The sequence below is a fragment of the Sylvia atricapilla genome, chromosome 15, assembly GCF_009819655.1.
Source record: "Sylvia atricapilla isolate bSylAtr1 chromosome 15, bSylAtr1.pri, whole genome shotgun sequence".
NCBI lineage: Eukaryota > Metazoa > Chordata > Aves > Passeriformes > Sylviidae > Sylvia > Sylvia atricapilla.
The window spans coordinates 7,602,501-7,628,223 of record NC_089154.1 but is presented as its reverse complement, the minus strand read 5'-3'; the positions used below and the strand labels follow the sequence as shown (position 1 = coordinate 7,628,223).

General features: G+C 58.2%; 5 protein-coding genes across 13 annotated transcripts in view; 3 read left to right on the top strand and 2 right to left on the bottom strand.

Moving 5' to 3' along the window:
• Nucleotides 1-957: 957 nt before the first annotated feature.
• DCTN5 (dynactin subunit 5) lies at nt 958-5,430 on the bottom strand. Its single transcript, XM_066329973.1, has 7 exons — nt 5,358-5,430; nt 5,157-5,225; nt 4,671-4,789; nt 4,153-4,264; nt 3,470-3,572; nt 3,145-3,236; nt 958-1,311 (listed from the first exon to the last, which is right to left on the bottom strand). Exons 1-7 carry the CDS (start codon nt 5,403-5,405, stop codon nt 1,291-1,293), a joined length of 564 nt encoding a protein of 187 aa, XP_066186070.1. The 5' UTR covers nt 5,406-5,430; the 3' UTR covers nt 958-1,290.
• Nucleotides 5,431-5,475: 45 nt separating this feature from the next.
• PALB2 (partner and localizer of BRCA2) lies at nt 5,476-14,654 on the top strand. The gene is made up of 13 exons (XM_066329972.1): nt 5,476-5,527; nt 5,606-5,665; nt 5,749-5,836; nt 6,528-8,432; nt 9,124-9,926; nt 10,174-10,257; nt 10,380-10,541; nt 10,967-11,052; nt 11,328-11,489; nt 11,642-11,758; nt 12,079-12,166; nt 13,187-13,335; nt 14,169-14,654. Exons 1-13 carry the CDS (start codon nt 5,480-5,482, stop codon nt 14,395-14,397), a joined length of 3,981 nt encoding a protein of 1,326 aa, XP_066186069.1. The 5' UTR covers nt 5,476-5,479; the 3' UTR covers nt 14,398-14,654.
• A 939-nt stretch (nt 14,655-15,593) lies between these two features.
• On the top strand, nt 15,594-18,003 carry NDUFAB1 (NADH:ubiquinone oxidoreductase subunit AB1). Its single transcript, XM_066329971.1, has 4 exons — nt 15,594-15,863; nt 15,968-16,055; nt 17,047-17,153; nt 17,834-18,003. The coding sequence occupies exons 1-3, from the start codon at nt 15,609-15,611 to the stop codon at nt 17,136-17,138; spliced, it is 435 nt and encodes a 144-aa protein (XP_066186068.1). The 5' UTR covers nt 15,594-15,608; the 3' UTR covers nt 17,139-17,153; nt 17,834-18,003.
• Nucleotides 18,004-21,840: 3,837 nt separating this feature from the next.
• LOC136368258 (uncharacterized) lies at nt 21,841-25,493 on the top strand. Its single transcript, XM_066330403.1, has 9 exons — nt 21,841-22,036; nt 22,180-22,292; nt 22,360-22,418; nt 22,563-22,720; nt 22,765-22,960; nt 23,031-23,222; nt 24,243-24,467; nt 25,034-25,187; nt 25,359-25,493. Exons 1-9 carry the CDS (start codon nt 21,841-21,843, stop codon nt 25,431-25,433), a joined length of 1,368 nt encoding a protein of 455 aa, XP_066186500.1. The 3' UTR covers nt 25,434-25,493.
• The window catches only part of TNRC6A (trinucleotide repeat containing adaptor 6A), a 56,408-nt gene continuing 56,144 nt past the window's right edge, over nt 25,460-25,723 (bottom strand). For all 9 annotated transcript variants that reach the window (XM_066329969.1, XM_066329968.1, XM_066329964.1 and 6 more), the window contains one exon: nt 25,460-25,723. This exon is cut by the window's right edge and continues 2,491 nt beyond it. The gene's annotated coding sequence lies outside the window, so the exon portion shown is untranslated.

Genomic DNA, 25,723 nt, shown 5'->3' with positions numbered 1-25,723 from the left:
TGTCAAGGACATTCTCCTGGGATTTGCACCCGGCGTGGATTTTCCCGGGAGAAGCAGTGCGGCGGCACCGCCGCTCCCCGCGGCTTCCATGTCCTGCCGGTTCCCAGCGGGATTCCCGCTCCTCGGGCTGGTTTGTATAGCGTAGACAGCCCTCGCCGCTGCTGCCCCTCGGGTGCCAGTGTGGCAGTTCTGAAGGGCTGTCCCTGACCTCACTGCCCCCTCTCCCCACGGACACGCTGCCCACCACTGACACCCCCTGCCCCAGGGTCTTCCACCCCAGGGTCTGCAGCACTCCCGGCGCTGCTCCTGGGCCCCACTCGCCAAGAGAAGTGACCGTGGGACGATCCCAAGCCTTAACTCCAACAGCAATGAAAAGTAACCCAAAACCACACAGAACCAGCAGCAGTGCCTCGGCCCAGGCCCTTGCTCTCTGCTTCCTGGCATACACGATCCCATGGGCTGAAGGAACTAACATCGTTTGGCCTCCTTTTCCCATCAGCAGAAGCTGTTTCTTCCAGCTCTGGCTAACAAAAAGCAGATGTTAGTGGTCAGCACATGCCGTGCTTTGGCCCGGTGGGTTGAGCCAATGCCCCTGGCCGAGCCTCACCCACAGGCACAGGTCATCTGTGCCAAGGTGTCCTGGAGAGCCCAGTGCAGAGAGACACAGAGCCCTGCAGGTCACCACAGCCACAGCTCCAGTGTCATTCCCACCAGAGCTGGAGCATCTCGGGAGATTCTGCTCCCCACAAAGCAGGCACAGCCCCCTGGCCTGGTGACTGAGAGACCTTCCCACACAGCCCCTCACCCTGAGCCACCAGCGCTGGCCCAGTGGCACAGGCAGGGAGGGGTGTGCTCCCAGGGACCCTGAACATCCTCAAATCCAGCAGCACACCCTGCCCGTCTTGGTCAGCAACGCCCAGCAAAGCACACAGAGGATCAATGAAGCAACACAGCAGCTTGGGGATATTAGTGCTCAGTGTTTGTACAAGATTCCTGACAGAAGGCATTCCCCTCCCTGTAGGATATTCTTCCCCACTGTTGCAGCTCCTCTGGCTACAGGCACAGCCTCCTGTGTCATTTTACTGCACCACGCTGGATGGAAGGAAGGCTGCCTGCAGAGCTGGGCCTCCCCACGCCGCAGCCCACTGACACTCCATCTTCCCAGAACTGGCAGAGGCGGAGAGATTGAGCCCAGGTCAGAGGGATGCTTCAGAGGCAGGAGGAGAAAGTGGCCAGTGTAAGGAATGTTAACAGTGCTGGGTGTTAGGGATCTTCAGTGGTGGCTTGGTTTTAGGCCCTGGCAGAGGCCACCTTAACAGAGACAACAAAAGAGGTTTTAATTAAGGCAGAAGAGTCAGCTCAGACAGCTAGAAGGAAGAGCAGGCCAAGAAACATGTAATTGCAGTGACATATCCCTTCATGCACTACAGCTCTGCTCTGAGGTGACTGTGGAAATTCATCATTCAGACTTTTCCAGCTGCCATCCCACTCCCAAACTCATATCCCCTCTCCCACTCCTCTCCTTGCTGCTGATCAGGCGATCCCAGTGAAACACACAATGTGGTGTTGAAACTTTGAGGTGACAACACAGCAACACAGCACAGACACCGCCAGAGACACCCTGGAGCAAAGCAGTGCTCTGAACTCCTGACTTGATGCTCCAAACCTGTCAAGTCTGTGACAGAGGAGGCTTCTCCAGCCCCTCAGAGGGAGAAAGCAGCTATTTCATACCGTACTACATTTTTTAATGCATAGGACAGAATGGCCTGTAGCAGTCACAGAACAAGGGACTGTGGCTCATGCTCAGGCACAGCAGGAACCTCAATCTAGTTTGATTTGAAGAGTCATGAGTCACTTGAACAACTGAAGAGGCTTTAATTTATGTACAGTAAAAATACAAACTGGTTTTACATGTGATGTACAGCAGCTACTACACATGTTAGCACTCATACAGCTATTTGCTATTAAGGTGTATCAGCATTTGCTACACAGCTCAGCTGAGGCTCCAGGGCTGCTCATCCACAGCCACACACCTACCACACACCTACTCCATGTCCCAGCTGCAACACTACAACATACAGGAGCCCCAGTTTAAAACTTAGAGCAGGACTATACTAAGCTTTAATAGAGCACAACCAGAGCAGGCAGACTCATCACAAGCATCAGATGCCTCCAACTTTCAGAGCTGCTCTCAACAAGAACTATTCCTGCACAATTATGTGTCCAAAATGAAATCTTCACTCTTTCTAAGAAGTCTGAGTGTCATTCTTAAGTTTCATAATGCAGAAAAGCACTGAAGAGCTTTTTGCAAGTATAGACAGTGGGTAATAAATGGGGACAGTTGCAGCATTCTCTCACTTTTAGTTACCTACTTTCTGCTGCATTGAATTCTGTGAGTGACATGGCAATCCTCTTTTCAAAGGCCTTTGGCTCTTTAAGATCTGGGATATTCAGGAAGTGGCACTGACCCCAAGAACACTAGCCCTGAGGGGTGAGAGCACAGGACTGATGTCAGGCTGCTTCAGGAGCTAAAAGCTAAGAAACATCCTTGTCAGGCACAGAAAAACAGGTGTCAGTGTCACCCAAAACCCCTAAAGCCAACAGCAGGATGATGAACCCCTGGAGAGAGTCCCAGGGAGAAAAGGAAGAGGCCATGCACCTCAGCATGCAGGCCCATGGGCAACAAGTACTGTGCCAAAGGACAGGCCTGTGTCTAATGAACCCTGGAAAGTGCCCAGAGCACACCCAGAACAGCCCTGCTGGGATGGTGACTGCTCCTAGCAAACCTGAGCCTAGCTCTGGGTTAGGACAGAACCGAGCAGACAGGCTGAGGCTGCAGAGCACGTGCCAGCTCTGCCTTGTTCCCCAGCTGCTGCCCCAAGGCAGGTGTTTCAGCTTTCCCAGCTCCAGAACATTCAGTGGCACAATTCAGACAACGTGGAATGGAGTACACTGGATGAGCATACAAAGTTTGAACAGGACACAGCAGCTTTCCCGAGGGACTGCTTGGCCAGGCCACTGGTGCTGAGGCACAGCACAGACGTGCTCAGGAGAGAGCAGGGCTCTGGCCTCACTGCACAGCTCCCCTCTCCCACCCCCAGAACGCTCCTGTGTGCCTGCAACACGGGAAATGGGCTACTAGACCTGAGTAAGTGGCAAGAACTTCTGGTAATAGCTCTTGGTAACGTCAATCATGAGTTCCTGGGTGCACTCCGGGAGCTCCCCAGAGAAGAGTCCTGGAAGAAGAATAACAGTATGGCCATCAGTCATCATGTATCACCTATGCACCATGCACTAAGACAGGGAGTTTCACAGGTTAAAACTGTTGCTTTTCAGCACAGCAAGTGCCTGATACCTTTATTTTTAGGCACTAAATACTAATGGGCAGCTTTGTTACGGAAATCCCATTTAAAATAAGAATATCCATGTTATCTGCACTTTTGTGTCAGGGAAGATAAAGGGAGCATACCTGGGCAGCCCGAGAAGACAGTGAAAGGTGGAACTACGGTTTCAGGAGGGAGTACTGTGTTGTCTAGGATTTTGCAGCAGTCTTTCAAAACACATCTACGTCCCTAAAACAGAGAACAGGAAAAGTTTATATTTACAATACTATGAACATGAGGGTTTCTTATTATTACTGATATGCTACCTAAATTTCAAGTAGATCAATTGCTCAAAACATATCCTTTATAAGAGATCACAGGAATAAATCTTTACCCTGACTGAATGCTCCTCCCAACAGAATTAACTTTTCTTTTTGAGGAAAAAAGAAAAGTTTCAGCTAGCAGAGGTACAACTGCACATTAACATGTCAGTTGTCAAATTGGCACCAAAAACCCGAATCAAACACTACCAGCAAGGCCTTCCCTCAGCACACAGTAGCCTTGACTATTTGGTCTTATTTACACAGGAACACAATTCCTCTTGTACTCTGTGGCCAGGTTGCATTCCCTGGGCAATCCCATTAGCAGGGACAACACTGCTGGGAAGGACTTTCCAGCCAGCAGCAGCTGAACTCACTGTCCTCAGAAAAGTAAACCTGAAAGCTCAGCTTCCTGCAGAGAAGGAGGAGGGAAGGAACACCTCTCAGCCGTTGTCACAAGGCCTCAACAGTACCCAGGAGTTTACAGAAAATACAGAAACAGCACTCACAATGACACAGTTCTTGCCTATGTGCACATAGGAGCCGATCTGGGCCGCGTTGACAACACAGTCCTCTTCTATGAACACGTGGTCACCAATGTGCAGAGGGAAGAAAGCCACCCTGCAACAGGAGAGTATTTTTTTTTATCCAACAAACAATCAAACTGACACTGCCAGAGCCAAAGTCACCCTGTGGAGTCTCCTGTCCCCAGATGGATTAACAGATGTGGATCTGGGTTTCTCCTCTCTAAAGGATGTCCCAAATGAGAAGGAAGTCGTAGTGAATAAACACACAAAAGCTAAAACATGCTCTTGACTTTGCTATTCTAATCTACCCCTTTCCATCCACCAGTCTGATGGGAACACCAACCCTCAAGGCACAGCTCAGCATCTGAGGAAAAAACAGACTTGAGAGATGTATTTCTGCAAACTGCTGCAAAAGGAACAGAGTTCTCAGAAAACAATACACAGTCAGGCTGACAGATTTTTTTTTTTTAGGTATCTCCCTAAAGGAAGGGGCTTCTTACCCTTTACTGAACTTCTTGAAGGGCGGCCTGATGACGCTGCGGCTCTTCACCACGCAGTGCCGGCCCACCCGCACGTTCGCCAGGTCCCCGCGGATGATGCAGTCGTTCATAACGATCGTCTGCAGAAGGACACAGGTAAACCAGCTCCCTCTGCTATCTGTGCTGGCAGTTATCGCACAAACTCATGCCGAGACCTGGTCACTCCAGCAAGACTGCCTCGCTTTAGGGACGATTCTTTCAGTCAAAAGAAAAGTGACAACAGAGCGAAAGCACAGGGGGTTGGAACCACCAGCTGTGCTCCTGGTCGTGCCAGTGAGCATTACAGAGCCAGGCTTAGGCCCAGAACAGCATGGTGTTGTCCCAAGGATGAAAGCAGCAAGGGATGCTGGCAGCAGGGCAGCGACGCTGCGGGACAGCAGCGCCGTGCACCGCGGGCAGGGCACGGGGGACCGGGCGGGGACACGGCGGCCGCCGCCCGGCGCTCACCTTGCCGTTGAGGACGATGTTCTGGCTGCCGCACAGCACGGACTGCCGGCTCACCTTGTTTCCGGAGGCCTGCGGGGAGAACGGGCGGTCACGGCGGCTCTCCCGGGCCCCGCCGCTCCCGCAGCGCCCCGGCCAGCCCGCCTCGGCCCCGCGGCCGCCCCGACCCCCGTGTCCCCGCTCCCCGCTCCCCGCTCCCCGCACCGTCTCGATGTACTCGGACTTGTTGTAGAGCATCTCGCTGAGCTCCATGGCCGCTCCGCCCGGCCCCGCCCGGCCCCGCCGCTTCCGCCCCGTCACCTCCGCCGGGCCCGCGCCCCGTTGCCATGGCGGCCCCGCCGGCGGCCGCCCTCAGCGGTGCCGACAAGGAGAAGGTGCGGGGAGAAGGAGAAGGCGGGACCGGGACGGCGCCGGTGCCATCCCGGTGCCAGCCCCACGGGTGTCTCTTGCAGCTGCGGGAGAAGCTGGCGCTGCTGAGGCGGGAGTACAGCGAGACCGTCATCCGGCTGCGGGTGAGCGGGCCGGGCAGCGCCGGGCCGGGGGCAGCGGGCACCGCCAGCCGGTCCCAGCCCCGCCGGGTCTTGTGTGTCCGCAGAGGGCGCGGAGAGCCGAGCGAGCCAGGAGCCACGGCCGGCGGGAGCGGAGCCCTCCGCGTGGGAGCCGGGAAGAACGGGATGGCCCAGGTGGGAGATGGGGGAACGGGATGCCTCAAGTGGGAGATGGTGGGAACGGGATGTCCCAGACGGGAGATGGTGGGAACGGGATGCCCCGGGTGGGATTGTGGGAAGGGGATGCCCCGGGTGGGATTGTGGGAAGGGGATGCCCCATACGGGAGATGTGGGAAGGGGATGCCCCAGGCGGGAGATGGTGGGAACGGGATGCCCCAGGTGGGAGATGTGGGAAGGGGATGCCCCAGACAGGAGATGTGGGAAGGGGATGCCCCAGGCGGGAGATGGTGGGAAGGGGATGCCCCAGGCGGGAGATGTGGGAAGGGGATGCCCCAGGTAGGAGGTGCAGGCAGTCCCCCAGGACAGGGCGGTGGGAGCAGCCGGCGGCCACTGTTACCCCGTAGTGCCCCCGGGACCGTCCTGCCGAGGATGCTCCCGCCCTGCTGACCCTCCCTCCGGGCCCCGCTGTCCCCTCGGCCACTGTGGCCGCAGCCGCTGTCCCCACAGCCCCACACGGCCCTGCCCTGGGCTGAGCCGTGCTCTGCTGTAACATCTGCTCTGCTTCCCTCCTCACCAGGTCTGCAGTGCTCCGATCCTGACTGTAAGATCCCATCTTTCCCTGCTAACAAAGCCTGATTTTACCATGTGATGTTTTTCTTGGACAGGACTTCAGGAGTACATTACACGTGATTTTTTTCCCCCTCAGGTTCTAGAGATAACACATCTGCTGGTGCTGAGAGAGCTGGGCCCTCTCAGTTACAGACTAGAACGTGTTCTGATGCTGACACGGAGAAGACAACATCTGTCACAGTTCAGCATGTTCCAGAATTCTCCAGTGATGAGGTTAGCCCACAGGACAGCTCCCGGGCAGAAAGCTTTCAGGCCAGCCAGGAAGACTTCTGCTGTGGGACCATTAGGCCTGTCCCTGTGGAGAAAAAGCCTCAGACCTCCCGAGGCATGATGAAGTTACGGAGACGGACGAAGGCTCAGGAATCAAAGGAAAGGGAATCGTTGCATGATGTGGATCTCATTAGTGCTGGTGAAATGATGAAAAATCAAATTACCAGTGCAGAGGAGCTCCAGTCACCAGTGTTCAGGCGCAGCAGCCCCTCACACACTGAGGAACCTGCTCAAAGGGCACCTGGGGCAGTGCTTGTGCAGGGAGAAAGAAATCATTTCACTCCTGATGCAGCTTCAGGGCTTGTACAGGATGTGTTTGAGGGCAGTGTCACTGCAGGAGAGCCTGAGCTGTCCCCACATGCACTGAGGGACAGCGGGGACATCTGTCAGCCTGAGTCCTCAAGGGCTATTACCACAACTGATAGACATGAGCCGTGTTCACAGCATGGAGAGTCTGTTTTACTTGACCCCAGAAGTGATGGCAGAGAAGAATCCCTCGGTATAATAAAACAGCTGGAGAGTCAGAGTTTGTGTGAAGGTCAGGGAGAATTACTTGGGCTCCTGGATTTAATGTCAGAAAATGAAATATTGCCTGACAGCAGAAATAACACCATAACCAAGGAGAGCAAAAATCATGAAGGACATCAGAGTGACACTAATACCTTAAATCCCTGCCCTGCAGATAATGCTCTGGACAATGCTGAAGAGCTCTTGGAGAATCAACAGCTTGAAATTCAGTCAAGGCTTTCTCCTGCTGACAAGGCAGCAGCTCCTGAGGGCCTGCTGAGCTCTTGCACAATGGTTGAAGGGCTGCTCTTCCCCGTTGAGTACTACGTCCGGACAACTCGACGCATGTCCAACTGCCAGAGGAAGGTGGACCTGGATGCTGTAATCCTCAGCCAGCTGGGCAGGAGCAAGAAAGGTCAGCGGAGTAAATGCAAGCAGAAAGATGCAAACCCCAATCAGCTCTTGCAAGAGAGAGTTGAGAGTGATTTGGAGCCAGGGGTTTTACCCTTCCCTTTTCTTGGGGCAGAGAACGATCAAGCAAACTCAAGTAGTTCTCAGAAATCTCTTCCTGCGTCCAGCAGCAGCAGCAGCACTTCTCTTGAGTCCATTTCTCAGAAAAGCATCACTAGCAGAAGGCAAGAGCAGAGACAATCCCAGAGGAAACAGAAGGGAAGAAGAAAGTCTGCCTGCAAAGCCCCCATGCATCCAGCGTCACAAGAGCTTATAGAGAGTAAGGATCCCGCAATGGCCAATGAAAGCAGAGCTCTGATGCCAAATGAGAACCAGAGTGAAAAGGAAAACTGTGATGCTAACCTTGAAAGGTCACCCTCAGACGAGAGACTGTCTGGTGCTGCAGCACTGCGGTCTGCAGGGACAGGAGTGACAGGAGCTACACAGCCAGCGGATCCTGACCCTCCTCTGGGTGGGACCCAAGTGCCAGGCAAATGCCATGAGACTCTGCTGGAGCAGGTTCAAAATCCACTCCACAGCAGCGATTCTCTGAGCCCAGGGAGTGACACCTTTGCCAGCCGTGTGGGAGATGTGGAAGCCAAGGCTCCTGTGTGTCAGGGAGGCAAACCCCCAGTGCAGCATGTGAAGAGGCAGCGAGGAGCCCGTGGGGCTGAGCAGCTCCCTGGGGGCAGTGTCCCTGTGCGCCGCTCCCTGCGCTGCTCTGCCAGGCACAGGGCCCACACAGGCTCAGCAGGTACTGCCTCACATACAAACCCCACAAAATGCCCCATTCCCCAAGGCAGGGAACATCCTGTGAGTGCAGGCCCTGCTGTTCACACCCTGCTGTGTTTATGCAAGAAGATACAATAGGGGTTAACTATTATTTAAAAAATGAGGTTATTTTACATAGATAATTGTGGTGCCCATGTTCCTTGAGCAATTCCAGAAACTTCTGCAGGGAATGAACAGAGGAGGAGCAAGGCTGAGAACTTACTGAACTTCTGCTCTTGCTGTTGTAGTGAAGGTTGTGAACACTAGGACTGGTTTGCCAGCAAATGGATGTCCCTCTGTTCCTCCAACTGAGTCTGCATGCTAATGAGTATTTAGCTTTCTGAGGGTCTGTGAATATAGTGAAAAGAGAAAGTGTTGGGAGAAAACCAATAAACCAAACTGACTGAGCACTCCTGCATATCTGTCAGGCTTTGGTGGTGGTCTTTGAGCTGAAAGCTTGATCCAGAGATAGAGAGTAACTGCAGAGTGCAGTCTTTCCAGTAAAATGCCACTTCTGTGTGTTGAGATGAATATGGTGTTTTGTTTTGGGATTTTTTTAATCCAACACAAGCTTCGTGAGAGATTCTGAAAAGGCAAGTTTATTATTTATAGTGATTTTATGGCATGATGGTTATTTTATGACGTGATGTTCCGTCTTGTATTCTTGTGTTTAGGTGACAGCAGCAGAGGACACAGCTGTCCCGTGGGTTCCCAGGGTCCTGCTGCCCTTGGGCTCCCTGCTGAGGACCCCGACACTCGTGGCTCCCTCTTCTCCTTCCGCAGCCTCCAGTGGCTGCTCCCTAAGCTGGGCATCAGGGACTTCCACTTACCAAATGAAGAATTTGGAGTACTGAAGCTGGAGAAATTGAAATCTTCTCCTGTGAATGACTTGGAGGATTTTGTGTCTGGGGATGGTGTGGCTCCAGAGAACACACTAGATGCACGAGTGAAGCCAAAAGAAAAAAAACTCAGAAGTAATTTGATTTCACCTTCCAAAAGTGGATTGCCTGAACTCCTTTGCATGGAAAGCCCAACTTCCAAGAAGAAACTTTCCACCCATGAATTGCTTTTTACTCCCACGGGGACTGTTTTAGCTGAGGCTCCCACTCACCCTGAGTCTCAGATTTCCTCATCTGTTTTCCCTGCTGTGGGTGCAACCCCAGGTGTTTTACCTTCATTGCACAGTGAGGTCCCCCCTGACACACCTTCTGTACTTGCCTTGCCAGTGACCTCATCTTCCTCCAGAGGAGCAGCTGCCCTGATCCTGGGGGATGTGGCACACAGAGACCCTGCTGTGCCACTGCACCCCAACAGCTGTGCTGCAGGGGCTGCCAGAACCCAGGAGGAGCAAGGTACAACATTTCCTTCAGCAGCTGAAAGAGGTCCTGAGAATAAATCTGAGGAGACTGTGTCCTTGGAGAAGCATCAGCAGTCAGAGAACGAAGAGCAGGAATCCTGCAGAGCTTCACCTGAACAGGTAAATCTGGGATCTTGGTGAAAGGTACTAAGCCAGTGGTTCTGTGGGCAAATCCCCTTTTTCCAGAGTCCTGTCTGACTTCAGGGAAAAGTTCTCTTTGCATGCTAGTCCTGCATGGATCATAGCAGTGGCATGCAGTATCTGCATGAGAGTGACAGAGGCCGTGCAACAATTCTGCCTCATTCTTGCAGGTGCTGAATATAATTTCAGAGATTAATTATCCTCATTCATTACTTTGTTCCTGCAGAAAAAAGATGTAGCAGAACAGTTGATTCCATTGCTGCCGGATGGCCCCAGAGAAGAGAGCTTGCAGTTTGTGTCGGAGCTAAAGGTGGGAGAACAGCAAGGAATTGTTACCGTGGCAGCAGCAGCAGCTCTGCATGACCATGTTTTAAAAAAAATGCAACAGGTAATGTCTGTCAGAGGAGGAGCAGCCGTGGTTTGTCTTGACAGGACCCGTCGTGCCCGTGTGCTGTGGATGTGAGCACAGTGTGGTGGGCAGCAGCTGGCCGCAGGGAGCTGCGAGTGGTCACTGCCTCCGAGAGCTCCGTGTCCCTCTGGGAGCCCCTGGCCCCCGACTGCTGGGGAAAGGTGCACACCTGGCACCTCAGAGAGGTATGAACACAGCCCTGGTTTCTAGAATTAAGGGTAGTTTTCTTGCCCTGTGTGTTAGTTCTCCAAATACAAGGAGCTTGTAGCTTGCATGTGGTTGCATGTTATCTACTGGAATTTAACACCACTGTGGTTGTGTGTTATCTACTGGAATTTAACATCACATGCACAGAATGGTTGCTGCACTTCACTTGTGCCTTTTCCCCTTACAGTCCCTGGAGACGTGTTTTGACTCTTGCATCAACAGGGATTGTTTAATTAGGCAACCAATCAGCAGAGAGTGCAGCTGTTCATTTAAGTGTGCTTCTTGAGGGGGGGTCTGAAAATCAATTCTGTTCCACATCATTTTACTTGAAACACTCTAAAAAATGAGAATAAAGTCAAAGGGATGCTGTGGCTAACACTGAATTCTTGTTTTGTTGTCCCAGATTCCTGTAATCCAGATTGTTCCTTTGCCAGACACCTGTAACATCGTGTGTGTAGCACTGGGAGAGCTGGAGATAGGAGAAATAAGGTTTTGTATTTATTTCTTACTAGTACTTTTGCACCCTGAGTAGTTGCAGCTGAACTCCTTTTGAGAAGTGGTTGAAATTATCTTTTTACTAATGTGGCACTTTCTCAGTTGCTTTAACTGTTGGAAACTATGGAAGATATTTCTAAAAATCAACTATAAAGACCTGTTTATTCACCTCAGAGCTGGCAGACTGAACACAGGCTCATCTGTATATGCCACTGCATATTTGAGTGGGGCTTCCTCCTGTCATGGTGTGTGCTTGTCTCTTGATTTAGGCTCTTGCTTTATTCTTCTGAGACTGACTCATTCAAGCATTCCTTAGTGAAAACTGGGAATATAAAAGCAGTTGTTGGGCTAAAGGACCAGAGGCTGGTGAGCAGCAGCAGGACCATGCAGGAGCAGCAACTGGAGATGGTTTCACTCTCAGAGACAGGGGGGTGAGTTTGGGGGTGCTGCTGTGGGATAGTCTCCGTGTGCTGGGTGGGATAAAAAGTGAGGAAACACTCAGATGTAAAGCAGTGTCATGTTCCTCTTCCAGAACATGCACTTTTTGTTTTACCTGCTCTTCTGTGTGCTGGTCTCCCTTCAGGAGCAAGGACAGGCAAACTCTGATGCCCCCTGAAGAAACTGTTACAGCCTTTGCTGAAGTAGAAGGGATGAGAGAGGCCTTGGTGGGCACCACTGCAGGGAACAGTGTTGTGGTTTGGTGAGTGTTTGCTCTGCCACACACAGTGTAGGGGTTGGGGGCAGTTTCAGCAGCTGCAGGGTTTGCACAGGAGTGCTGGCTGGCTGCTGACTTGCTGTTGCAGTGGTGATTATCAGAGGGCCTGCAGTGTGGCACCACAGTCAGACTGCCAGGGAATGAACTGTACTGCTGCAATTCCATTGCTTTTGTGTCATCCTCACTACACCCTTCCTGTCTATTGGCTGCGTTTGCTTCATGTGGAACCAAACCCATGTCCGTCCTGCATAGGGGTGTAACTGTGATTAGAAATGTGTCAGAATTTGTGTTTTCACCAACTGCAGGAATCTGAAAACAGGTCAGCTCCTGAGGAAGATGGACGTTGGTTATTCCTACCCAGCTTCCATCTGCCATCGAGCATATTCTGACTCTGTATGTACACAAAATTCACAGTTCATGCTTGGGCTGCACTGGCTGGGGTGGGGATATAAAGGATGGAAGTTGCTAAGAGAGGGTTGAACTATCAGCTCTGTTTTAATACACTGCAAATAATTCAAGGGTAAACAGGTTACCAGGAGGAATAAATAACCCATGCTGGCTGCCTCAGCTCCTGGCTTTCTGCAGGGTGATAATGGAATGGGAGCAATGCATCCTGGTGCATTCCAAAGCTGCAGCATGCTGTGTGTGGGAAGCATAAGTGCCATTGCCCAGGCTTGGTGCCTGGCAAGTCTTTTCCATGTCACACGTGGGTGCTGCCAGCATTAGAAACCCTCTGGGAATGGTTCCTCTGGACATACATACCTGAGGGAATGAGCTGTGTAAAACCACCATTTATACTAATCATCTTTCCCCACTTTTTCTCCCTGTGCTGTGATTCCCTATGGATTTTTGTGGTTTATCAAGGATTTGATTGTTTTCAGTGAGCTTGTAACCTTTTGGGACAAGAATGTCTTGTCAAATAGTAGTGCCTTGATTCAGACTCTTTGGACTCTTCCTCAGATTATCCATCCCAGGATATTTCATGCTGGTTTGTGGCTTTTCTGGGAGCTACTGTTTTCAGTTGTGCTGCTTTCCATGGAGTTCTTGTTACATTTTAAACTTAGGGATTAAATTGTGACCCAGAAATTTTACTTCTTTGTTTTTTGAAGTGTCACCTCATCCTACGGCAGGTTTAGCTTTTTGAATCAGGAAGAGAAATTCATAAATCCCTTGGGTCACTGAGCAGTCACTCTGCTGTGTTGCATCAACCCTTATCAGCCAGCAGCTGCTTTTGCTTTTATCTAATTTGATAAGGAAAGTAAACCATTTCTGTTTTCTTCAGTAAAAATAATTCATCACTGTTCATGGGGCTGTGATTAGAGAGAGTGTAACAGTTAATTTTTGGAAAATTATTTCGGTTTTTCTCCTCCTGCTGTTGTTTTTTAGTGATGTGTTTTCCCTCTCTGTTATCAGGGCCTTTTGTTTGTTGTTTTAAGCCATCCTCATGCCAAAGAGAGCGAGTCCTGTGGGAGCCCAGCATTCCGTGTGGTGGCCTTCAACCCGCGCACGGGCCGGAGCACGGGGGTGATGTTCTCCTGCCTCCCCCCGGGCCGTGCAGGCAGGTGAGTCTCTGGGGCTGGGCTGGCTCCTTGGGGGCTTTGGGGGAGCCCCTGAGGAGCAGGGCAGCTCTGGCAGGGATCCAGGCTCCATCTCCAGTCGCATCCGGCCCTGCCATGTGTCTGTGCACGGGCTGGGGCCGGGGGTGTGGGCTGCTTCCTGCCCACGTCCCACACCAGGCTGTGCGCTGACCCCTCGCCCTGTCACCGTCACCGCGGGGACACGGGGCTGGGCTTTGTCCCCTGGGACTGGGGGTGTGTCCCTGCTGAACCCCTGGCGCTGCCTGCGGCTGCCTTTCCATGCTGCCAGGTTTGTTTGTGTGGAGCAGCTGGCTGCAGGCACGTGGCCTTTTCCTTCCCATGTCCTGCGTTTTGAGGCATCAGCAAGGTCAGCATTGCGTTTAAGGGTCAGCCTTGCAGTGTCCTTACAGGAAATGTGATGGACGTGTGGGAATAGTGGTGGACCAAGGTCTTGGTTACTGAACAGTCATGGAATCACAGAATGGTCTGGGTTGGAAGGGACCCTAAAGACCATCCAGGCCCACCCCCTGCCCCGGGGAGGGACACCTTCCCCTAGACCAGGTTATTCCAAGCTCTGTCCGACCTGGTCTTGAACACACACATGGTTTTTTTAAGAGTACACTTTTCAAGCATGTTCTGAATCTCCAGGAGGGTTTTCTTGGCCTCCTCCCTTCCTAGTTGCACTGGAGGAACAGTCTGGACTGTAGCCCGCCTGCAGTTGCTATTAATCTTTAACTGAGCCCTGAGCTAATTGAACAAATGCTGCCATGGTGTTCTTGCACATCCTCTGCCACCCGCTGACCCCCGTGTCCCCGCAGGTACCTGGAGGGTGACGTGTGGGACACGGCAGGAGCCGCCGTGCTGACCTCGGGTGCCGTGGCCGTGTGGGACCTGCTGCGGGGCCGGTGCACGGCGGTGCTGCCCCCAGGCCCCGCGGGGCACTGGGCTCTGGCCCGCTGGGCCGCCGGGGCTGTGCTGCTGGCCGGGCACCGCAACGGGACCGTGCGCCTGTACCGCTACCGGCCCCCGCAGCCGGGAGCCGCCTGAGGAGCTGGGCCAGAGCCCCGTCCCCACGGGGGCTGTGTGCCGTGTGTGTGCTGTGTGTGTGCCATGTGTGTGCCGCGTGTGTGCCGTGTGTGTGCCACGTGTGTGCTGTGTGTGTGCCGTGTATGTGCCGCGTGTGTGCCGCGTGTGTGCCGCGTGTGTGCCGCGTGTGTGCCGTGTGTGTGCCGCGTGTGTGCTGTGTGTGTGCCGTGTGTGTGCTGTGTGTGTGCCGCGTGTGTGCCGTGTGTGTGCCGCGTGTGTGCTGTGTGTGTGCCGTGTGTGTGCTGTGTATGTGCCGCGTGTGTGCCATGTGTGTGCTGTGTATGTGCCGCGTGTGTGCCACATGTGTGCCTCGTGTGTGTGCCGCGTGTGTGCTGTGTGTGTGCCGTGTGTGTGCTGCATGCGTGTGCTGTGTATGTGCCACGTGTGTGCCACATGTGTGCCAAGCCAATAAACGTTCTGCCTTGGGAACCAGCCCGTGTCTGTCGCTGCTGTCCGGGGGGCTGTGGAGAAGGACCCAAGGGCTCTCATGGACACCAAGCTGTCCCTGAGCAGCAGTGTGTCCTGGGGGCCAAGAGGGACAATGGTGACCCGGGTGTACCTGGAAGAGCATTTCCAGCAGGTCAGGGAGGGGATCCTTCCCCTGCTCAGCCTTGTGAGGTATGTCTGGGATGCTGTGTCCAGCTTTGGGCTCCTCAGGACAGGAGGGACGCAGGGCTCCTTAGAGCACGTTGAGGCTGTGGAAATGATGAAGGGACTGGATCATCTCCCTGACCAGGAAAGGCTGAGGGAGTTGGGGCTGTTCAGCCTCAAGAGGAGACTCAGCTGAGAGGGACCTTATCAGAGTGCGCAAATATCGAAAGGGGGTACCAAGAAGATGGACCGGGCTCTTCTCGGTGGTGCTGAGCAATAGGAGAGGCTACGGGCATGGGAAGCTCCACCTGGACATGAGGCAGAACTTTCCTGTGCAGTGACTGAGCCCTAGAACAGACACCAAGAGGGTCTGGACTCTTCCGTAGTGAGGTGCTCCCGGCCCGGTTCACCCGGGATCCTGACCCGGGGTCCAGCTGAGACCACGCGATCCTGACCCGGATCGCCGCTCCGGCCCGGCGCAGTCGGGATGGCGGGATCCGCCCGGGGCGCTGCGGCCGCCGCCCAGCAGAGGGCGCTGCAGGCGCGGTGGGTCCCGCGCGGCGCCCGCCGGGACAGCGACGATGGCGGCCCGTGTCCTCTCGTCCTGCGCCCGCCGCCTGCTGCCGCTGCCCGCCCGCCCCGCCGCGCTCCGCTCCCTCCGCCGCCTGCCGCCCGCCGTGCCCGTCCCGCCGGGCCGCCCCGCGCTGCTCCGCCTGCCGCGCGTGGCCGCGCCGCTCTGCCGCGGCTTCTCCGAGCTGCCGCCCCTGACCTTGGCCGACATCAAGGACCGGGTGCTCTACGTGCTCAAGCTGTACGATAAGATCGACCCCGAGAAGGTGAGCGGGCCGGGGGGGCGGGCAGGAGGGCCGCGGGCTCCGGTGTAACGGGAGGTGAGCGGGCCGGGTGTCCGTGTCCCGCTGACCGCCGTGTCCTCCCCCAGCTCACAGCCGAGTCCCACTTCATGAAGGACCTGGGCCTGGACAGTCTGGACCAAGTGGAGATCATCATGGCCATGGAGGACGAGTTCGGTAACGGCGCCGGGGGCGGCCGGGCCGTGGGAGCGTGGCCTGTGCCATGTGGGGCAGGGAGAAAGGCTCAGGGCCAGCCCTGAGAGCAGAGCAAACCTGCCAGAGCCGGGAGGCAAACCTCCGGTGAGCTGGGCACCCGCAGGAGTCGGGAATCCCTGTGCTCTGCAGTTCAGGCCCTTTGGAAGCAGGAATTCTCTCCCACCACCCGTAGTGGGGGAGAAAGGGGTGAAGTGGGTGCTGAGCTTGGCATTGCAGATCAAAAATCCCAGACAGTCCAGGTTATTTTTGCTCGCCAGAATTTTTTTCATCTTTGATCGTACTAGAGAAAAGACAAAGTGTTTTGTCCCAATCGGTTTATATTCCAAATTTCTTTTTACTTCCTTTGGACTTCTTCATGCTTCCCTCTAAAGGTCACGAATTCTGGAGTAGGTGCCTAAATGTCACCTTGGGCCATCCCTGGGGTTTGGTCACTCTCTTAGCCCAAGATGGATGTTTCACTGCCAGAGCCTTTGCTGGCAGTGTGTCTGTAATCCCCAAATGAACTGTGCCTGTGGCCAGGAGCACTAAGAAAGAAACCAGACATTTCTGGGCTGTTTCTGACCGGTTCCACCACCAAGAGCCCTGGTGTTTGCTCTGTACAAGCACGACAGCACATTCAGCCTGAGGGCCTTCAGGTGCTGCCTGGAGGTCCGAGAACGTCCCCCTGCCACACACCGGTGTCTGGGGGGCTCTGGGAAGGCCCTGGTGGCTTTAACAAGGCACAAGGGCCACTGGCTCCTGCTGTGCCTGTTGTGTCCCCTGTGTGGAAGTGATGTCACTTCGGACAGTGCAGTGATGCAGCATCAGCCCCGGCTGACACAGCAACCCCTGCCTCTGTGTCTGCTGCCTCTGCGTCCCCTGCCTCTGTGTCCCCAGAGCCAGCAGCCATCCCTTCCTCACCCTTGCTCCTGTTTCCGTTGGTTTTGGGCTGAGTGCATGCCCTTTCTTGCAGGATTTGAAATTCCTGACGGAGATGCAGAGAAGCTGATGTGCCCACAGGAGATTGTAGATTACATTGCAGATAAGAAGGATGTTTATGAGTGAAGCAGTTCCTCGGAGGTGAGTTCACAGGTGCTCTGGGGGCACACACTGGGGTAGGGGCAGAGCAGGGTGATGTGTGACACGTGTGGCACAGGCAGGAGCTGGCAGCAGCTATGGGTACCAGCAGGGAGGGCGAGTGGGGTGTGTTTTCCTGAGGGTGGGGGATGTTTTCCTAAGGCACCTGCAGCTGGAGACAGGATGTGGGGCTCACCCTCTCCTCTGGTCCTGCCTGGCACATGCAGCACTCAGCTCATCCCCAGGGCAGTAGTGGGTGGCAGATTGGTCTGGGCCATGGCCCCCATCTCCCTGTGCCCCCCGGCCCTGTACAGGGTGTGTGTGGGTACCTCAGCCCCCACTGAGTTTCTGCTGCCACAGCCGCAGCCGGGAAGGAAATGGGCAGGAAAGGGTTATAGGAGTGACCAGGGAGGGCTGCAGGGGAAATGAGGTGGCCTCAGGCCAGCCTGCAGCACTGATCCACATTCTTGCCTGTTCCTGTGTGGCTCCAGGCTTCCCCCCCCAGCTCCCTGGGGCCAGGGGCCTGCCACCCTTCTCTGTCCAGGGCCAGGGTGGGAGCTGTGGCTTCTGGAGAGAACTGGGGGCTCCTTCTGTGCCTGTGTTCAAACTCAGCGTGTCCTGACCCACTTCTGTACCTTTGAATGCTTGATGAAATGTTAAACACGTGGATTTTGTTTTCCCAGGAGTTGTCCCACACCAGGACTGGGCTGGTGCCTGCAGGGATGGATGGAGTGCACATGCTGTCCCACTGCAACCTTCTTTGGGAAGCTGCACGTGGATGTTGTATTTAAAGCTGTCTGAATGTGTTGTCATTTAAAAACAAGAGAAAAACAGGAATAAAGAGTTAAGACCATTCTTGTGGTGGCTGTTCTGTCTCACACAGTGGGTGGATCCTGGTGATGGTGTTGGGGTGTGAAGGACACTCTGGGGACCCTGCCCCGAGATTTGGCTCTGCCCTGCATGCTTGTAACTTTATTTCATCGGTGCTGGTAAAAACAAGTTCTGTGTGAAAGGCATCTGCTTTCCTGATGGAAAATAAGCGGGGGAATGATTTTCCTGCTGCTGAACAGCAAATTCGCATTTCTGTTCCTGTACACCCGGTTCATCTCAGCACAGGAGCCTTGCTTTTAACCCTCACGAGGCAGGAACGGGTTATTTCTGAACACAGTTTTTCCTCAGAGCCAAGAAACACTGCCAGGCTGGGAGCCAAGAAAGTGTCACTGGATAACAGATCCTCCGGCAATGGGGGAGGTAAGGATGGAAAATGGAGCAGAGGCTGCAGTGCTACTCATGCTGTGTTGTGGTGGGGTGTCCCCAAGGTATTCCCAGGAGCTGCACTTCCCTGTGAGATCCCTGGCAGACCAGTGACCCTCTGCCTCTGGGGCCCAGGTGTTGCTCTCACGGTGCCCTTGGAAACTTCTCCCTGGCTCCACAGCCTGGCTGAGCTCTGAGATGTTTTCTGAGCAGTTGCCCAGCAGATCTGGGGGCACACGGTGGGTTTGGCCGCTGTGCCTGTGGAGGTTTCCCCGTGGTTGGACACAAGGTGTCTGATGATGGGGAATGGTCCTTGGGCTCTCTTGGGTGTGGTGACCCTGAGGGACGTCCTGGGGGAGCCTTTGCCCTGGCACGGCTCACAGAGCGGGGACAGCCGGGGGCCGAGCACATCCCGGGACGAACCGGTGGGAGGAGGACGGTGGCAGCTGTGAGCCCCCCGAACCCCGCAGGCGGCGGCTCCGCGCTGACCCCCGGGGGCCGTGCCGAGCGCCCCGGGGCGGGTCCCGCTGCCGAGCCCCGGTCCGCCCGGCCCGGAGGGAGGGAGCTCCGGGGCCAGTGCTGGTGCCGGTGCCGTGGGGCGGGTCCGGGCCGGGGGCTGCGGTTCCCGGCGCCTCCGCCCCGCCGCAGCGGGGGCGGGCGGGGGCTTCCTGCCGCCGCCTGGCAGAGCCGCCCGCGCCGCGCCATGGAGCGGCCCCGGCTCCCTCTGCCCCGGGCCCGGCCGCCGCTGCCACGGCTCCTGGCCGCCGCAGGTGAGCGAGGCGGGGGAGGTGGGCACGGCCGGGAAGGGTCCCCGGGCCCGCCGGTCCCTGGGCGGGGGATGCTGCGCTCGGGGGGCGGCGGCGGCAGGGCCGGTGCATCCCGGCGGCCCGGAGGTCTGCGGCGGCGGTGGGGCCGGTACCGGCACCGGGCGGGTCCGTGTCCCCGATGGCGCTGGGGTTGGGGGCGGCGGCTGCTGCTGCTCGGTGTCGCTGGGACCTGCCCCGAGTGGGCCCGGCCGCGGGGCACCGGGACAGCGGGCAGCGAGGCGGGCACGCCGGCGCGGCCGCGTGTCTTGTGTGGCCATTCCGTGCCGTGGCCGTGCCGTGCCGTGTTGTGGCCGTGCTGTGGCCGTGCTATGGCCATGCTGTGCCACCAGCCCTGGCGACTGGGTGGCCTCGAAGCCGGCGGGTGCTGCCCCTGCGGGAGGCGCTGGTGATGACCGGGGCCCACAGGGCTCGTGGTGACCCCCGGACAGTCCCAGCCCCACGTGGGCGGTGACCACCCGCCGTGCTGAAGCACCCATTAGCCCCGGAGAGGAGCCGCCACGGGCCCCGGAGCCGTGCCCGGGGCGCTGTCGGGGCGCTGGAGTCGTGCCTTGCCCGCCGACCCTTTGGTGCTGGTGTTGCCACATGCAGAGTGAGGTGGTGGGACAGGACTCGGAACCGTTCGTTGGGACCAGGGCAGGTGCATCTCAGCTGGGTTTGGGCTGTTCTGGAGCATCTCCTTCAGCAGAGCCACCCACGGTTAAGAGAAGGGAGAAAGAGACCCCAGCCCTCGTGTGTAGCCCGGGGTCGGTGCCTGGTGCTGCTGTAGGATGCTCGATGCCCAGCACGCTGCTCCTTTCCCTCTCTCGCAGTGCTGGTGGAATGCTGCGCGCGGCTCTGCCCCGCTCTGGGCAGCGGGACGGGCTCCACCCTGAGCGCTGCCGACCCCTGCGCCCACCTGGGCACCGCGGCGGGGGAGCGCTGCCGGACAGGTACTGCCGCGGCTGGCACCGCCCCTCCTGCGGCCCTTGGTGGCACCGTGTGCCGGCCACGTGTGCTGGGGCCCGCTGTGGGCCGCAGCTGCTCAGTGTCCGTCCCCTCTGCCCGCAGATCGCCCGCAGCGAGGAGCCGGCACAGGGCGGGCGCCCACACCAGAGGCCCTAGGGCACCTGTGGACAGAGGCTGAACTGCTGCCCTTCCCTGGGAGCCCCACTGGGACAGCCGAGCTCTCCAGCCCGCAGGAGAGCCCCGGAGGGCAGGGCAGGGAGGGGACAGGGCCGGCGGTGTGGGGTGGTACCACCACCCAGCCCCCACGGCCCTCGGTCTCTGCGGGCACCACTGGACAGGCAGCAGGCAGGGAGCAGCCATCCCCTGCCGGTCTGGGGGGCACCAGTGCAGGGGCCACAGCCCCTGGGGAGGCCAACACACATCCTGCAGCCACGCACCCCCCAGGCACTGACCCTGTGGGACATGGGACATCAGAAGGTGCCACGACAGCGGAGGGGACACTTTCCCATTCACCACCCTCCATGACAGTGCCAGCTTCTGCCAGGGGACAGTGGAGGCTCAGCAGCACCCTGCTGGGATGGAGGGCCATTGGGACAGCCCTTGTGCAGAGCCAGAATGACACTATCCAGCTAGGTGACAGCAGCCCAGGGACCCACCCAAACACGGTGCTGGCCACTGATAGCTCAGCACCGGGGACAACAGGGACATCACCCTTTGCTGGGGGGCTGCACAGGCTGCTGACCCCCACAGGGACACTGCAGGGGACGCACTGGGGGCTGCCAGGGCTGTCAGGAGGACAGGGCTTTGCTTCTCACCCACGGGAGGGTCCCCATTCTGCTCCTCATCCCTCTGCACTGTCCCTTGGGCCTGGTGGGGGCCCACCCACAGCCTGGCCCAGCACAGCCTGGCCAGCTGTGGAGACAGCCCCAGCCTTACTGCCTGCCACACGCAGGGGCTCAGGTCTGCCTCTCCCCACCACCATGGCCAGCACCCCACGGCGGGCATCTCCTGGCCAGGGAGGAGCCCTGGACCTGACCACAGGGGTCTTGGGCCCACCTGACAGGGGGAGTCCCCATCAGCACAGTCACATCCCCCTGAGTCCATCAGCCACCCCGGGGCAGCCCCCTGTCCCCCTGGCCCCCGGCAGCACTGCTGTGGCACAGAGTGGGGTGACACACACTAGTCCTGGATCTTCTCACACACCCCTGTCCCCACAGTCTGCCCCAGCCAGTGGCTCTGCAGTGACCCTGCTGTCGACCCCACTGCCTTCCCCAGGGACTGGCTGGGGCATCCTGGGATTTGGCCCCACTCTGGGGACCCCTATGGGAGACCCTTCCCCAGGGCTGCCCCATTCCGGATCAAGGGTGGGTCCTGCTGGGAGCCCTCCATCCCTGGGGGGGACCCAGGTGGGAATGGGCAGCCTGCCACCCCCCTCAGCACCTGGGCCTCCCCAGCAGCCAGCTTTGTCCCAGGCTGCATCTTCCCTGGGACCGACCCCTGCTATCGGTGTCACCACCACCAGTGTCACTGCCACCATCACAACTGCCACCAGCCCAGAAAGGCTTGGGGACATGGTGACGGTCACAGCAGAGCCACGTGCTGCTGTACTGCAGAGGGATGTGGTGGGGCTGACATGGGGGTCCCCAGCTCAGGTGCCAACTGTGATGCCCAGCGCCCCCCAGCAGCCCACAGATTCCCATGGTGGGGGCCCTGGGTCCCCCTCAGCTGCTGTGGACACAGACCTGGCCCAGCCTTCGAGCAGCCCCAGAGGGACCGCAGACACTCCCCAAGTGACACCGGCTGGTGTGGGCAGGGCCCCCCAGGTGTTCATCGTGGAAGACCAGCCCCCGCTCCTGAGAGGTGAGTCTGAGGTTTTGAGACCATTTTCTGGGGCACAGCAGGAAGAGGAGAGGCCCTGGGAGCCACCAGCATGGAGGGGGGTGGGTCTGGTTGGTCGCCCTGGGGTGGGGTCATGACCTGCTGGTCCCCATCCCCTCCTGCAGCTTCCCTCCTGCGCATCCCCTGTGAGCTGGTGCTGGACATGGCGTTCGTCCCGGCGCTGCAGGAGCCCGGCTCCCCCGAGCGCCAGGAGCTGCTGCAGAGCTTCAACCGGACGGTGGGTGCGGGCTGGGGAGGGGGCTGCGCGCTGGGGACATGGCGCTCAGCCCCCGCCACCCGTGCAGGTCACTCCCCTCTTCACCTCGGTGCCTGGCTTCCTGCGGCTGGAGGTGACGGGCATCAGGTGGGTGGTGGCACAGCCCCGCGGCGTGTGACGCTCCCCGGCGCGGGCTGCAGGGACTGTCACAGGCTGCGGGGCGCCGGCAGTGCCGGGGTGCGGTGCCGGGCCGGGGGACCCGCACGCCCAGCCCCGGCCGTGTCCCCGCAGGGAGGGCAGTGTGGTGATGTCCTACGACGCGCTGTTCGCCGCGGAGCAGCTGCCGGGGCCGGGGCTGGACCAGCTCCTCGGGGCCGCGCTGGGCTCCGCCCGTGCCCCGCCGGGGCTGGCGGTGGGCACGGCCCCCGTCCTGCGCCACGCGGCTCTGGGTGAGTGCGGGGGACCGGGGGCACGCTGGGGACACGCAGGGCAGGGAGCGGTGACACAGCTGGAGCCGTCCCCGCAGCGCGGCCGCTGGACCCTTGTGCTGAGCTCTTCGCCTGCCCGGCCGGCTTCGCCTGCGTGTCCAGGGCGGACGGGAACGTCACCTGCACCTCCCTGTGCCACCGTGACTACTGCAAGAACGACGGCATCTGCTCCCACGCCCGCGACCACCAGCCCCGCTGCCAGTGAGTGCCCTGGGGACAGCCCGGGGTGGCGGGCACTGTCCCCCCGGCACTGATGGACCCCTCGGTGCAGGTGCCCCGTGGGCAGCGATTTCTGGTTCATGGGGCTGCGCTGTGATTACCGGGTGACCCAGCAGAGCCTGCTGGGCATGGCGGCCGGGGTCCTGCTCAGCATCATCCTCCTGGGCGCCGTCCTCGCCGCCGTCGCCTTCCGCCGCTTCAAGGTGCTGCTGCTGGAGGCCAGGGCCGAGCAGACCCGCAGCAGGTGGGAGCACGGAGCCCTGGGGGCCTGGGCTGGGCTCTGTGGGCTCCGGGAGGGAGGACTCTCCTGGGGGCTGGGGCCGAGGGGCAGCAGGGAAAGCCTGGTGGGGTAGCTGGGCTGAGGCTGGGCTCCAAACACACAGTCGTGTGGCTGATAGCAGTGGTGGGAGGTGCTGGGGTGGGGCAGAACCTGTGGAGCGGCTGCTCCCGGAGCCGGGGCAGTGCCCTCTGGCCGGCTGGGGGTCTGGGTGTGCGCGTGGTGCCAGGGGATGCTCACCACGGGAAGCGGGGTGCAGCCAGAGAGGCCTGCTGGGGTTTGGGGGCTGCACGGGGCCGCGGTGGCACTGAAGGGCTGTGGGCTGTGCTGCTGTGGACAGATGTGTGAGATGTGCTGATGAGTTCACACTATGTGGTCCCTGGGACCCCTCGGGGCTGCCCGTGGCACAGCTCCTGCACAGCCCTGACAAAGCAGCTCATTTGGGAACGGGGCTCTGCCGTCCTGGCCCCACTGCACGTTTTGTAATGTGCCCTGGGAATTGTTCCCGAGGAAACCACTGCAACAGCTGCAACCACCTCGAGGCTGCGGCCAAAGGCTGAGCAGTGTCACGGGCTCTGTCCCCACCCTGGCTGTGCGGCTGGGCCCTTCCCTGGACCCAGGAAATTTGGGCAGAAATCTGCGATCTGTGTTGTGAGGAGTCACCGGGGTTGTGTGCTCATGTGGCTGTGTGTGTGCATGTGTTGTGTACAGACGTGTGCATGTGCCTGCCCTGTGTGTACATGCATGTATCTCTATATGTGTGCACACCTCTGTGTGTTCCTGTGTGTCCCTGTGTGTGTTCCTGTGTGTGCACAGCTGTGTGTCCCTGTGTGTGCATACCTGTGCGCACAGCTATGTACCCCTATGTGTCTGCGTGTCCCTTTGTGTGCACACCTGTGTGTACCTGTGTGTGTCCCTGTGTATGTACCTCTGTGTTCCCCCGTGTGTCCCTGTGTGCACACACCTGAGCCCGTGTCCGTCCCGCAGCTACCGCCGTTTCTGCCGCCTGGACGATGTCTCGGCGCAGTACTGGTCCCGCTCGGGGCTGCCCTCGGCCAGCTCTCTGGACAACCCGGCTTTCAGCAACTCGGAGGAGCTGCTGCACCTCCAGGTGCTGGACAGCGGCTGCTGCGGCTGCCGCGGGGACTCGGCTGTCACCGACGGTGCCAAGAGGGGCGCGGCGCCCTGCGCCCACCCGCAGTGCCGGCCCAGGTAAGGACCGGAGCCTCCTCCCATCCCGGGGAGCAGGGATCGCTCGGGGGGCTGTGATAACTCCGGGCAGGGAGGGCTTTGGGGCACACGGAGCCCTGGAATCGCGTTTGCAGCCCTGCCCAGCCAGTGGCTGCTCCACCACGGACAGTGCCGGGAGCTCCCAGCCCTCGGAGTCCACGGAGCAGAGCCTGGTTTATTTTATTTTCTCCCACGGGAGGAGCTGTGTGTGCTGGGACTGCTGTAAGGGAGGAGAGTTCCCATCTGCAGGAAAGGGTGGCTCCGTGTGCTCATGGGAAAGTCAAATCAGCTTCCAGGGGTAACCATGGAAAAAGAGCCCTGGAAGTTTCCAGCTCTATCGGCAAAGGGCAGGACGGGCAGGAACACCCCCAGCCGTGGGCCCAGGGGGGTTCAGGAGCAAAGCCACAGCTCTGGGTGGTCCCTCAGCCCCGGGGCTGAGCTCGACACTGCTCCGACAGCAACTTCATTGTCCCCGGGGCACAGCACAGGGTCCCTCTCCTGCACCAGCTTGACTCTTACCCCTTAACTACCCATGGATTATTTTCCAGTTTCCATTACGAGTGGGACACCAGCTCCAGCAGCATGAATGACCCTATGGTGGACTCAGGGAAAGCCAGTGACATCTCTGTGTCGAGCTGGCCCATGGAGCCCATCCAGTGGGCTCCTTTCCCTCTCCTCCACCAGCTTTCCAGGCAGCGACCGGTGAGCCAGGGGCCCGGGGAAGGGCTGCTGGGGCCAGGGTGGGCGTGCAGGTGCCCTGAGCTGCACCCTGCCCACCCCATCCCAGGAGGGTGGCTCAGGGAAGCGCTGGGAGCCGTCCCTGGCTGGGGACAGCAGCCCCCAAGGGGCACAAGCCAAACTCTCTCTGTGCAGCACAAGGCCCGCTGGCCACAGCCGGCCTGCGAGGGGCTGGAGCTGGGCACGCTGGAGCGGAGCTGGACGGCCTGAGGCCACGGATGACAGCCGGACACGAGTTCAGCTTTAAAACCAACCACATTTTATTTCCACGTAACGAGCTCAGTGAAGGAATTCCACACACTTGGACGATACAATCAACGCGGGTGTGATGTCAGTGATGTCAGTCCCAGCGGGGCAGGGGCCCGGCGAGCCCCTGCCCCGGTTCCTGTCCGGGCCTCGCAAGCTCTGGCTGGGACTGCAGACTCCAGAGCAGGCAGATACAGAGAGGTGTCAGGACACACACAGTGCTGGCATCCACCAGGTCATGACTTACAGGGGCA

Bases quoted from the DNA above. Each gene is read 5' to 3' on its own strand.
- DCTN5 (XM_066329973.1), bottom strand. From the start codon at position 5,405: ATGGAGCTCAGCGAGATGCTCTACAACAAGTCCGAGTACATCGAGACG. The intron at 4,265-4,670 runs GTAAGAAGCCCC...CTCCTGTTGCAG, and splicing joins TTCAAGAAGTTCAGTAAAGG to GGTGGCTTTCTTCCCTCTGC. The intron at 3,573-4,152 runs GTGAGTGCTGTT...TCTCTGTTTTAG, and splicing joins TAGGCAAGAACTGTGTCATT to GGACGTAGATGTGTTTTGAA.
- PALB2 (XM_066329972.1), top strand. From the start codon at position 5,480: ATGGCGGCCCCGCCGGCGGCCGCCCTCAGCGGTGCCGACAAGGAGAAG. The intron at 10,258-10,379 runs GTGGGAGAACAG...TTGTCTTGACAG, and splicing joins AGTTTGTGTCGGAGCTAAAG to GACCCGTCGTGCCCGTGTGC. The intron at 10,542-10,966 runs GTATGAACACAG...TTGTTGTCCCAG, and splicing joins ACACCTGGCACCTCAGAGAG to ATTCCTGTAATCCAGATTGT.
- NDUFAB1 (XM_066329971.1), top strand. From the start codon at position 15,609: ATGGCGGCCCGTGTCCTCTCGTCCTGCGCCCGCCGCCTGCTGCCGCTG. The intron at 15,864-15,967 runs GTGAGCGGGCCG...GTCCTCCCCCAG, and splicing joins ATAAGATCGACCCCGAGAAG to CTCACAGCCGAGTCCCACTT. The intron at 16,056-17,046 runs GTAACGGCGCCG...CCTTTCTTGCAG, and splicing joins GGCCATGGAGGACGAGTTCG to GATTTGAAATTCCTGACGGA.
- LOC136368258 (XM_066330403.1), top strand. From the start codon at position 21,841: ATGCCCAGCGCCCCCCAGCAGCCCACAGATTCCCATGGTGGGGGCCCT. The intron at 22,037-22,179 runs GTGAGTCTGAGG...CCCCTCCTGCAG, and splicing joins CCAGCCCCCGCTCCTGAGAG to CTTCCCTCCTGCGCATCCCC. The intron at 23,223-24,242 runs GTGGGAGCACGG...TCCGTCCCGCAG, and splicing joins GCCGAGCAGACCCGCAGCAG to CTACCGCCGTTTCTGCCGCC.